This window comes from Thermochaetoides thermophila, assembly GCF_000221225.1.
Source record: "Thermochaetoides thermophila DSM 1495 unplaced genomic scaffold scf7180000011819, whole genome shotgun sequence".
Classification (NCBI taxonomy): Eukaryota; Fungi; Ascomycota; class Sordariomycetes; order Sordariales; family Chaetomiaceae; genus Thermochaetoides; species Thermochaetoides thermophila.
In genome coordinates this window covers 163,644-174,973 of record NW_006383035.1, presented here as the reverse complement: position 1 = coordinate 174,973, position 11,330 = coordinate 163,644, and the positions used below count along the sequence as shown (strand labels likewise).

At 49.4% G+C, this 11,330-nt stretch overlaps 4 protein-coding genes across 4 annotated transcripts; 2 read left to right on the top strand and 2 right to left on the bottom strand.

Annotated features, from left to right (window-relative positions):
* Window positions 1-416: 416 nt before the first annotated feature.
* CTHT_0048140 (putative threonine protein) lies at window positions 417-2,323 on the bottom strand (the record flags this gene model as incomplete). The annotated part of the gene is made up of 2 exons (XM_006695114.1): window positions 417-1,949; window positions 2,105-2,323. The coding sequence occupies 2 exons, from the start codon at window positions 2,321-2,323 to the stop codon at window positions 417-419; spliced, it is 1,752 nt and encodes a 583-aa protein (XP_006695177.1).
* An 882-nt stretch (window positions 2,324-3,205) lies between these two features.
* CTHT_0048130 (uncharacterized protein) lies at window positions 3,206-3,960 on the top strand (the record flags this gene model as incomplete). Its single annotated transcript, XM_006695113.1, has 2 exons — window positions 3,206-3,261; window positions 3,342-3,960. The coding sequence occupies 2 exons, from the start codon at window positions 3,206-3,208 to the stop codon at window positions 3,958-3,960; spliced, it is 675 nt and encodes a 224-aa protein (XP_006695176.1).
* A 241-nt stretch (window positions 3,961-4,201) lies between these two features.
* CTHT_0048120 (uncharacterized protein) lies at window positions 4,202-5,839 on the bottom strand (the record flags this gene model as incomplete). The annotated part of the gene is made up of 1 exon (XM_006695112.1): window positions 4,202-5,839. The coding sequence occupies one exon, from the start codon at window positions 5,837-5,839 to the stop codon at window positions 4,202-4,204; it is 1,638 nt and encodes a 545-aa protein (XP_006695175.1).
* A 4,633-nt stretch (window positions 5,840-10,472) lies between these two features.
* On the top strand, window positions 10,473-11,111 carry CTHT_0048110 (uncharacterized protein; the record flags this gene model as incomplete). The annotated part of the gene is made up of 4 exons (XM_006695111.1): window positions 10,473-10,656; window positions 10,717-10,774; window positions 10,837-10,952; window positions 11,035-11,111. The coding sequence occupies 4 exons, from the start codon at window positions 10,473-10,475 to the stop codon at window positions 11,109-11,111; spliced, it is 435 nt and encodes a 144-aa protein (XP_006695174.1).
* Window positions 11,112-11,330: the final 219 nt, after the last annotated feature.

The window sequence follows — 11,330 nt, the reverse complement described above, 5'->3', positions numbered from 1 at the left end:
CCGGGCAAGCATAAAGGGACCAATGAAAGGCACGAGAAGAGTGAATCCAGAACAGCCAATGAAACAAAAGAAAGTATCGCAAACAGAAGAACGATGCAGGGTTCAAAAGGCGCCATAAAACGGAAGGATCCTGGGTATATAAGGTACAATCCTCGTGGTAAATGGGACGAACTTCTCAGTAAATAATACAAACAGTTGCGCATACCCAATCGGTGACCACAGTGCTCTTGAGTCTGGGTGAGAACCTTCTGTCTCAAATCCATAAGCATTGATTTGAATCCGAACTCATTCCAAGATGGCTAGCTGGATTGTCACACTTGGTATTCAATTTCTAATTTAATTGCACATTAACCACAAGAATCTATATGGCACAAGGTTTCGATGAGGGTTATGGTTGCTAATACTGTACTGCCTATTTATGCACGCAAAAATGTTTTAAATACAGGAGAGTCAGTGCAATCCTCCCAAGGGTATCCGATCTCTTTCAAGAACGTCTCCAACTCAGCAACCTCCTCGTTGGGGCAAAGAATGCCGGTCAAAACCTGACCGATGTCTCCACCGTAGTTCCGATACTGGAATAAGCTGATGTTATACTTGGGCCGCAGCGTCCGGAGAAACCGCTCAAGAGCACCAGGCCGTTCTGGGAAGCGGAACATATAGAGTCTTTCATTTGGAACATTCGATCGGCCACCAACCATATAACGAATATGGCTCTTGGCTAGCTCATCTCCGGACAAGTCCGTAACGTCCATAGTGCCGGACTCCTTGATACGATTGATGATGGTCTGGAGCTCATGTGCTCGTTGGCTTCCCGGTGCAGTAAGGGAGATGCCAACAAGCACATTCGCTTGGGTATCATCGAAATACCGATAGCTAAACTCGGTCACAGAGTGAGGCATTACACAATTGATGAGTTCAGCAAATGCTCCAGGCTTCTCTGGAATCTTTGCTGCTAACAATGCTTCCCTCCCCTCACCGATAGTGGCACGAGCCCCAACAAAGCCCAGACGATCGAAGTTCATGTTCGCACCAGACGTAATAGCCACAAGAGTTCTTGTCGGGTCACTGCAAGGGTTTGCGGCGGCCCATTTCTTCAGGCCGGCAATTGCCAAAGCACCGGCCGGTTCAATGATGGAACGGGTATCCTCAAACATGTCCTTGATAGCGGCACAAGCCTCGTCGGTAGTGACTCGAACCATCTCATCCACGACTTCTTGGCAAATACGGAAAGTCTCCTCGCCGACTGTCTTGACCGCAGCACCATCTGCAAACAGGCCGACATCCTTCAGGACAACCCGTTCTCCTTTCTCGAGCGACTGGGCCATGGCGTCTGCGTCATACGTTTCCACACCAATAATCTTGACGTGAGGAGCAATGCGCTTCACATAAACACCAACGCCGGCGATCAAACCACCGCCACCAACACAGCAGAAGATGGCCTCAAGTTTTTGAAGATTGGTCTGTGAGAGGATCTCCATGCCGATGGTGCCCTGACCTGCAATGACATAGGGATCGTCGAACGGGGGAATGTTGATCAAACCGTCTTGTTTTTCTCTCCGAGCACATTCTTCTTTGGCCTCGTCGAAGTCGGCGCCGTGGAGTACGACATGGCCGCCCATCCGAGCAACGTTCAAGTGCTTGATGCTTGGAGTGCCTTTAGGCATGACGATAGTGGCGGGGATTTTGAGCCTTCTCGCCGAATAGGCGACACCCTGGGCGTGATTTCCGGCACTGCAACAAATAACACCTCTCCAGGATTGTTTGGGGTCTAAATGTGCCATCTTATTATAGGCTCCACGCAACTTGAAGCTGAAAACCGGTTGCTCATCCTCGCGCTTGAGCAACACCTTGCGCTCAAGACGATTGCTCAGGTTCACTGCGTGGGTGAGAGGGGTCTCATGACAAACCTCTCTGACGCGAGGATACGAGGTGATAATCAGCCGTAGGTACTGTCATCCTGTTTAGTCTTATATTGGCGGTCATTGGTATAGAAAAGGTGGAAACAGACAAGCAACCAGGGTACAAAACAAAAAAGCACACAATAATAAATAAACAAGCACGAGGGTCGTAGAGATCACGACTCTGGGGGACTCGGAAAACTCACATCAGGGTTACCATTTGGCAAGAGAAACTCTTCAGGGACTATCTTCTTCATCTTTGCAATCCTGTCTTCGGAGGGAGGAGACGGCCTAGCACTATACTCGGTGAGGGCGAGACTGCTTAGTGACGGGGTCCTGAGGAGAGGTGTGTTGCTTTGCGAAGGAGTTTGAGACTGTGAGGCACCATTCGCCCGAGAGGTCTCAAAGGTCTCCGGTGTGTTCATGACGTTCCTGGTATGTATATAGGATTCATCGATCAATATTGGCGATTCTGGTGTGCCAGAGAGGTCGACACAAGCATGCTCCGTTCTCGGCCTTCTGTTTCATCGAATTCTCCACACGAAATCTCGGCGGGTCCCTGTGAGGTGCCCCACTGCGGGGTACCGTGGCAAATTTCCAACGATCAAAACAAGCGTCTGTGTATAAGTCCGTAACAAGCCTAGAAGTTGGGCCGGTCCCGATCACCTGGATCAGGATGCTGCTGGTGATGATGAAGGCTAACCCTACGCAGGGGCGCGAGTAGGTTGCACAATGCGCGCTACAGGTCTTTATATCAGTTTCCCTACAGGTGCGCTATTATGTCCTCTCATCCACTCTGAGCAACAGGATACCTATAGCTTTGTCCTGTATTTGGACACCTATCCAACTAGGACGTCCTTCAACGCACTCTCTCAGGGTTGAGAATTCTACAAGACCAAAAGGTTGCTCGGGAGCACCGATCCATTAGCACATCCCTCCCTTGCTGTATAGTTGAGTTGAACCCAGGCGCATTAAGCTCCATTATACTTGTACTTCCTGGTTTATGGCATCGATGCACCAAAAAGCAACCCAGCAATGGATGGAAAGGTCTGTAAGATTAGATAACAAGAGTTCCCAAATACCGTAAAAGATTAAGTAATTTTACAAGCATTCTGATGCTGGCGTCATAGGCACAGATCGGTGCCCGCTTCGCAAATCCCGCCCGTTCGGCAGTCGGTGCCGCGTCATGCGAGCATCTTGCCGCGCCACTGGAACTTAAACCGCTTCAACTTCTCCAGACATCCTTGCCTCTAACGCCATCCAACACGTCCTCTTCGTTAGGTCGAGAAGACTCCCAATTGCCCAGTATGGCCGACGACCTTCCTCCCAACCGCCCGCTTCCGTCGTCGTTCGACGGCGATGAGTAGGCCAGCCCATGCCCATGGTTTCGAGTTTTGTTAGTCTGATGCTGCGACACCAGAAGCTGACTTGGACCCCCCGTAGTGACTTTTACAATGAGACGTTCCTAAAGAAAATTACCCGTCGGTCGCTGGAGGAGCCACTGGTTCCTATCGGCTGTGCATTGACCGTTGCAGCCTTCATCAATGCGTACCGTGCCATGCGCCGTGGAGACCATCACCAAGTGCAACGGATGTTCCGTGCTCGTGTGGCAGCTCAGGGATTTACTGTGTTGGCCATCATCGGTGGAGGCATTTATTACGCCGATGAACGTGCCAAGCACCGGGAGTTGTGGAAGGTCAAGCGGATGCAAGAAGAAGAGGAGAAGCGGCAGAGATGGATTAAAGAACTCGAGGCTCGCGACGCAGAAGAAAAAGCGCTTCGGGAGTTGATGGAGAAGAGGAGGAAGCGTGCTGCGGACAAGGAAGTCCATGAGACGGGCATTGAGACTGTTGCCATACAGGCGAGGGCCGCCCTCAAGTCAGCAAAGGAAGGCAAGGCTGTCAAGACCGAGGACACAGCAGCTCAACAAGTTATGGAGCATCAGGACCAGCCTGCAGAGTCGAAAAGTACGAGCAGTTGGTCTTGGGGATCTCTTGGAGGGTGGTTTGGTGGATCAAAATCAGCCTCGGCTAAGAATTCGGGCAGTGATAAAGAAGCCTGAAGGGTCCGCCAGCAGAGATCAATGCTGCCAAAAAATTGTACACAGTGTGCTGAGGTGATATGTAAGTATATGCGGGTTACATGGTCACGCCGCTTCCTGAATTGTATATTGTTAATGACGTATGGTTGGCTTTCGGCGTTTAAGAGCTAAAAATTTTCTTCGCGTTCAAGGAGTCCCAATCCTCCTCTGGTTTAACCATTTCATCGTTGATACAGTTTATGGTATCCTTCCTCGAACCAACTCATCCCATACTCCCGCCGCTTCTATGTCCTCCTAATAACCCGGCCATTTCCAACAAGACGCGGTCAGCTTCAATATCTCCTTTACCAAGATTTACCCTTCGCCTTGCCTCTGCTTCTCTGGCCTCCCACGCCCATCGTTCGGCTTGGATTTTGGCCTCCTCGTCCCCGCCGCAGCCCCAAACCTCGACATTTGTTATCTCAAACCACTCCTGGAAATCGAACCTTCTGGCTACGCTCGCTCGGAATGCTCCACCCCCCGATGTGAATTGGTGGGTAAAACAGCCGAACTCAAAACTGTCGTCCAAGGCCAAGGAGATAGGGCCCAGCGGGATCGTTCCTGCCCGGCGAGAAGCTTGTGTCTGTTTTGGCGGAGGGCAACCGAATGAAATTCCGCCGAAGGAGTATGCTGTTGATGGCTTAGCAAACCATGCATAATCTCTGCTCAAAGTCGATGGGCGGAAGACGTCGTGGATTGGACTGAGCTGGAATAATAACGTGTCCTCGTTGCCAAAGCATTCTCGGTATGTATGTTTCCATGGCTGAGTCAGATACACACCAAAGATCAACGTTTCATCCTTATGGTTGCTTCCACATGGAAAGCGCATCGAGGGGAGGGAAGCGAGGAATGCTGACGATGGCTTTGTGCCTGTTTGGATTTCTTGATCCGAAATACGAGTCCCGCTTACAAGGAAGATGGTAGGGGCTCGCCAGTTGAAAACCTTTGTTTCAAAGCTGCCCATGCTAAACCCGTCTTCATCACCAGAATATAAAAGACGGACTTTCCGGAAGATAGATGAGCCGGGTATGAAGAAAGATATCTGCGAGAGAAGGATTGGATTCATGATAGACCCGGACTCGTTTAACAGTGGTTGAACCAGCTTGGGACCCAACTGGTCATTCTTGTGCTTCGTAAAGTCCAGGTTCTTAGAGAACAGAAAATGCTCGAAGAGGGCATTCAGGCCATTGAAGAGAAAGGGCATTGATGCGGGAATGATAGTGTTGAACCGAGAAAAACGAACGCCAGGAGAATGTCCCATGGTCATGAAGGCAGCAAGCACAGAATTGGCTGTCAACCTTAGTGTTTGCAGGGTGTCGCCCGAGAGTTGTTGAGAGTAAGACGACAAACTTTCCTGCTCGCCCAATGGCGCGGTCAAGAGAAGCAGCATAAGCAGTCTTCTCCAGCTGTCTGCCGGAATCACAGCATCTTCAACGGGAGGTCGGCTGCCATGTCGGAAGGCACTTATGGAGTCTAGTGAATTGAAGGCAGCAAGAACCAAGTCATCATCACCGTCATCGTCATGGTCTGGCCCAGAAGCCTCATCGTCCCCGGGTTGGTCAACGGCGAACCCATGTTGCAACTCCTCGAAAGCTTCCTGACCACTACTGTTATCCTTGGCTGACCGATGTGGTACCAGTTTCGCTGTGTCGCTGCCCGATTGTTCTCCGTGGATGTTGGATAGTTTGCGGTCATAAACAGCAAGACTCTTGAACAGCAGCTTTCGGCGATCCACCGAACCTCCGGCGAGAACTCGCCGGTACCTCTCCGTTAGTATGGTAACTACCATGATCATCTCGTGGAGCCCGAGGATCGCAGGCGCATCCTCCAAGAACGGGAACGAGCCAATGTAGGTCATCATCTGAAAAAGCACCGGCGCCACTTCAAGGACATCGGGTATCTCCAAGAAACGTGCCACAGTGTCTTCTTTAAGATAACGAACTTGTCCTTGGGAATCGGCAAGGGTGTCAAACACATCATTCAGTGAATATAATTCGAGTGGAGTGAAACATTTGTGAGAGAACTTTTTTGCCTGAAAACGGCAGGTCAACCGAAAAAGCTCATGTATGGGAGACTCCTGGTTCCTGACGGGGTCCTCACCAGCTTCTGAGTGAGTTCCTCATGTGAGGGTGGGGGTTTAGTTTCGTCTGAATGAGTTTGCCCCATGGTTGGAGGGCCGGTCAAGTGGCATTTGATGGAAAGCTATGTATTCTCATCCAAATCGTGTTTTCTGATATGGATCATTGTGCAGCTGGAATTGGTTGGCAATTATGTGTATCCTGCTTGCTGTGGATGCAGCTTCGCAAACTGTCAAGGTGATGTTGGACGAGGTTCCGAGAACCAAAGGGCTGCCCAGTCAGGAGAACCAGGTTCAACATTGCTTTGACACGTTAGGGTGGTTTGAAACTGAATGGAAGTGGCAACCCCCAAAGACACTTAGTCAGCATGAATCCTCCTGCAACATACCTCTACACTACAACCATGTGTATTAACAAAAACCCGAACTTGTGCTAAGAGACGAGCACACAGGTTCTAACCCATGCAACTCTTTTCCTACCTAGCCACTCTGCAAGTTCACTTGCGTAGGTTTTAAGCAATTGAAGAATGCGAGTTAGATTCCTATATCGCTTTATGCCGTTATATATATTGCCCTACATGTGATAAAAACATACAAGATGACAATTTCATGAGGCAAGCCATCTTGTCGAGGTATCCAGCTAACCACAAATATCACTGCTCCTGTACTGGCTAGGCGATTAAGTGCTGGTTGCAATCATGTCTGTTTGGTGGCAGCCAACGATTTGCCCAGTTCGCCAAATCTATCCCAAATGGTTGGGTTCTGGACCAGAATGCGGGGTACCGAAGATTGCCATTGCCGCTCGAATGCGTCACCGTTAACCGGCATTGAAGCTTTCTTCGTTCCTAGCACCCTTCCGCTGTGGGGTGACTGTGTCACCTGTTGTTGGTCCAGCCCAGCCTCAGATGCCCGACAACCGTGCCATGTGCCTGGGCTTTGTTCTGTGCCCAATGCCCAATATATATATAGTGTAAATGAACCATCCCCCTTCAGCATATCCAACGCAAACGCCTCCTGAACCAACATCATTTGTGTGACCAGGCCGTTCCTCTTTTGCTGCACCCTTTCACTTTAATCCAATAAGTTAGCACTGTGCAAGGACTCCATCATGGCTGATGAGAACACACCCTCAATTGATAAAACCCCTATTTCGCACGTTCGATCGAACCCGGACAGAAGAAAGTCTCTTGAGTTCTTTTTGTCCCATCGTCCCGACCGCCAAGAGCTCGTTGACAGTAAGCGTTTACCCCGTTTCTCTCTACTGTATACCGTTGAGGTCAGAAAGGGCATAGTTAAACTGACGATTTTGATCTTGTCTGGCCGAAGGAAACATACTTCCTGCGTCTTCAGTGGCGCCCAGCATCATAGCGCAACAGAAAGAGGTGAGCACGGTTTGGTATTTCACATATGTCACCGAATGCTACCTAGTTTCCTTCTGTTGGCCGAAGTCAAGTAAGATGGTGGCTGACATTTTTCACTTAGCTCGAAAAGAGCATGCGCCGTGACTCTCTCAATGACAAACTTGCCAATAGACCTTCCCCAGAAGCCCTAATCAAAGGAGGCGTGCTTCATGAGGATCCCCGTTTGCCCGCTGATAAGTGAGGCGACTGCGCCGGGCAAGGGTATGCCAGGCGTGCCAAGTGTTTTCTGGTACAAGCTATACTTTTGCTACTGTATGAAATCCGATAGCGCACTAACTAAATCGTTACTGTTGCGTTGTTCACCCTGGCCTTCCATTCTTCCCTCATTTTGTCCCGCTGTTTCTGCTGGCAGGGATTTTGCTCGTCCAGTATTCTTTTGTCTTGGTTGGAATACTGGCTAATTTGTGGCATGGACGATGATGGTTGGGTATGGCTGGCAAACGACATTATAGCCAGGGACGTGCTGAGGCCTATATTACATTGGTTTTCCTGTGTTCAGAGTTACCTCTCGGAGTTGTCGGGTTTTTAAAGACCTTTACCTTGACAATTTCTACAACTTTAAGGCATGTTGGAAGACTGTATTACGCTCCTCTACTGAACCTGGCCCAAAGACAGCATTTACAATCACCAATCCTATTCTAACTATCGATAATGCTTGAAGTCGCAACCGCTTTTGAACAGTATGGCGTGAGTCTGTGCTATACATACCTTAATCCTTTTCCCATTGCACCGATTCATGTGCAAATGTTGGCTGTAATGGACCCAAACACCAGAGCCCGGTAACTACCCAAGCCTATGAAGCACAATGTCCCCAATCCCTTCAAGTAAAATGCCGTGAAGCCCCCAATCTTTTCACTCGGCCATGAAGAAACTTGTTCACTATCCTACCCGGCCTGATCCGCTATGTAAAGGAATTGGAACCGATGTTCCATATTTATCGCAACTCCCGACCGCCAATTGCAAATTTACTTGCCGTTACTTCCTAGTGCTCGAGGCAACGTCGTCCGGGCCATATGATGAAGCTCTGGGCTCACCCAGGAGAGAAGCCCTAGGCCGGTTGTGGTTAATCACGATATTCCTCTTCCTCGAGATCACAGTCACACAATGTTCATCTGGGCTCATCTGTTAGCAGGACGCTTCTATTCGGCCATTTTAGTGCGTTAACTACATACCTGCCTTCCCGTCGCGGAAAATCATGATGGCCGCGTCCTGGGAGGAAGATCCTGAAGAGGACATCGTAGTTTGGGAAGAAATGGAATTGAAGGTGAACGAAGAGGAGATGGTGCTGGTGCAAGACAGTTTGGATATTGAGGGATGGGGCGGCTTGCTCCTGTCGAAAGCAGTGGGATACCGCTATTAATTAAGGCCCTCTTAGCACAACGGTAGCCGGTAGAAGGTAGCTGGTAGATTGAATGGCTGTATCGCAGAGATACTTACACTTTGTCTTAGGGGTAGCTGGGTGTGTTGTATGGCGAGCGGTGTTCACTATAGTCACTCTGCTTGCTCAATATGATGCGCTAGGATGAGAGAGGGAGGGAGCGCGAGAAAGATGTCATGGAGCATGCCCTACTTTATAGCCTACCTTTGAAGTGTGATGATAATAATGAGGCAGAGATTGATATGTAGTAGAGCAACTGACCTTGAGGCGTGGTCTTGGTGAGGCTCACCGTCTAAATCAAGGCATACCGTAAGGCCGTTGCTGGCAAAAGAAAGGCTTGACTGTCTTGTATCTCATTTCTCCGTGTACAAACGGGGCTGTCAAGTGGAGACAAGCAAGCAGATAAGTCAGGCTACTCTCGGTGAAGGGTTCATCCCGCATTTTTTTTTTTGATACAGACACTCGGTCAGCATGTGGAAAGTCTTGAATGACCTGAATTGCAGGCAAACAAATAAAACGAGCTCAGGATGGAATTAAGGGTATCATGGCTGACATTTGAGCCCCGAGGCCTGAGGGACGTTGGAAGTTATAAAGTCGTGAACACCACAAACAAGTGTTGCAAGATTATGGAGGATCCTGAGCGTCCATTGTGCCTGTGCCTGAGTCAGGCTTCAACTCCAAAAGGTGCCTAAGCTGGTGCCAAATAAGGAAGTTTGATGGCGGTAGACTACATAATGATGCGAGCAGCTAGTTTCACAGATCACGTATAGTGTGGCCGCCCCCCATAAGTCAGCCGTGGCTTTCCTAAAGGCTTCCTAGGACAAATGGATAAGAAGCCACACAAGCTTGCCCAACAGGCGCACCAAGGAGGCTGTGAAGAGTTCCTTGGGTGCTTCAAGGTTGTCTGTATATTGCCACTCCTGCATGGTTTGCCCAAGGCAACTAGATGTGAACCGGGGCAGCTTGCAAGGCCACCTACTTCTTGGAAGAAGCCCCGGGAATGATGCAGTAAGCGGTCACCTCCCAGGAGCTTTGGTCTTTTCGGAAGATTTGCGCTAAGTTACAAGTCCTACAGCCAGAAACGATCACCTGAACTTTTCATCAAGTGTGAAGCACCCATTTATCAATGTTGCTGTCGATAATTGATTTTACATATGTCCGTACCTGCATGATCTGTGAGAGTACAGCATCGGGTATGCAGGTGGCTGCATACGTTGTGTCAATGAGGTACTGCACGGGAGTAGCTCGTCAGGGATCTGGATCATCCGATAGAAAGATTCAATGGAGCCTGAGGGTTTGCTAGGCAGACATTGGACGTAAGGTGGCGTTCTTGGCCCCGCCAAGACCGGCTCACAACCCCAGCCCGGACCCCTGTGTGTTGGCACCAATCGATCGGAGCGGATTGGCACTGTTTGAGTGGTTCCCTGTCGTTAAGGCCGCTTGATGCTGACATGTCAACTTGCACGTAGCCATCTTGGCATATGGTTCACCGGCATCTAACCACTCAGCCCTTTCCCAAAACACTAACTAGACCAGACTAATATTTGGCTGTTTTTGGAACCTCTTTGATAACGCGAGTTCGCCATTTGGATTCTCAGCTGATTTTCTAGTTGACACCATGAGGAATATCTTTCTTTCTTTCTCATTTCTGGCCTCGGCAGCTGTTGGCGTGCTGGCCTCCGAAGACTTGAAAATTGATGTCACACTCCCAATCGAATGCGATCGTAAGACACAGAAGGGCGATGTAATCAATGTCCACTACAAAGGGACCCTGAAGTCCAATGGCCAGAAGTTCGACTCCAGTTAGTGCCCCGTACCGGTTTAACCAAAGGTTCACTAACTTCCTAACTCCTCTTATGAAGGCTATGACCGTGGTGTTCCCTTTAGCTTTAAGCTTGGTGCTGGGATGGTCATCAAAGGGTAAAGCCATCGTAAAGACAGCCCACTTTCCGAATGCGAGTCACCACTAACGTTCTATATAGATGGGATGAAGGCTTGCTTGACATGTGCATTGGTGAGAAGCGGACATTGACCATTGGTCCAAGTTATGGCTATGGGCAGCGCGCTGTTGGTCCCATCCCTGCAGGCTCTACCTTGGGTATGTCGCTCGCAATCATGGTTTCTATCCATCCACCTCTTGTGCAATCATATTTGACCTAACAATGTGCTTCTAAACCCAGTTTTTGAGACCGAACTCATCGGTATTGAAGGAGTGCCGAAGTCTGCAGACACCAGTGAGGAACACAAGGAGCTTTGAGTATATATCACGACGCTGTTAAATACCAGGCAATGTCTTGCACAAATAACTTGCAGTTGATCCCAAATTCACTGGGAAGCAGTCAGATATGTGCTTGCCTATTGGTCTTGACATTGTTGCGACACCCTGAGTTTCCTCTTCCACTCTCTCCTACTTTTATCTCAAGTATACAAAATTTACCAGCGAAACCTTAGGTTGCCTAGATAACGAAGTCCGGGC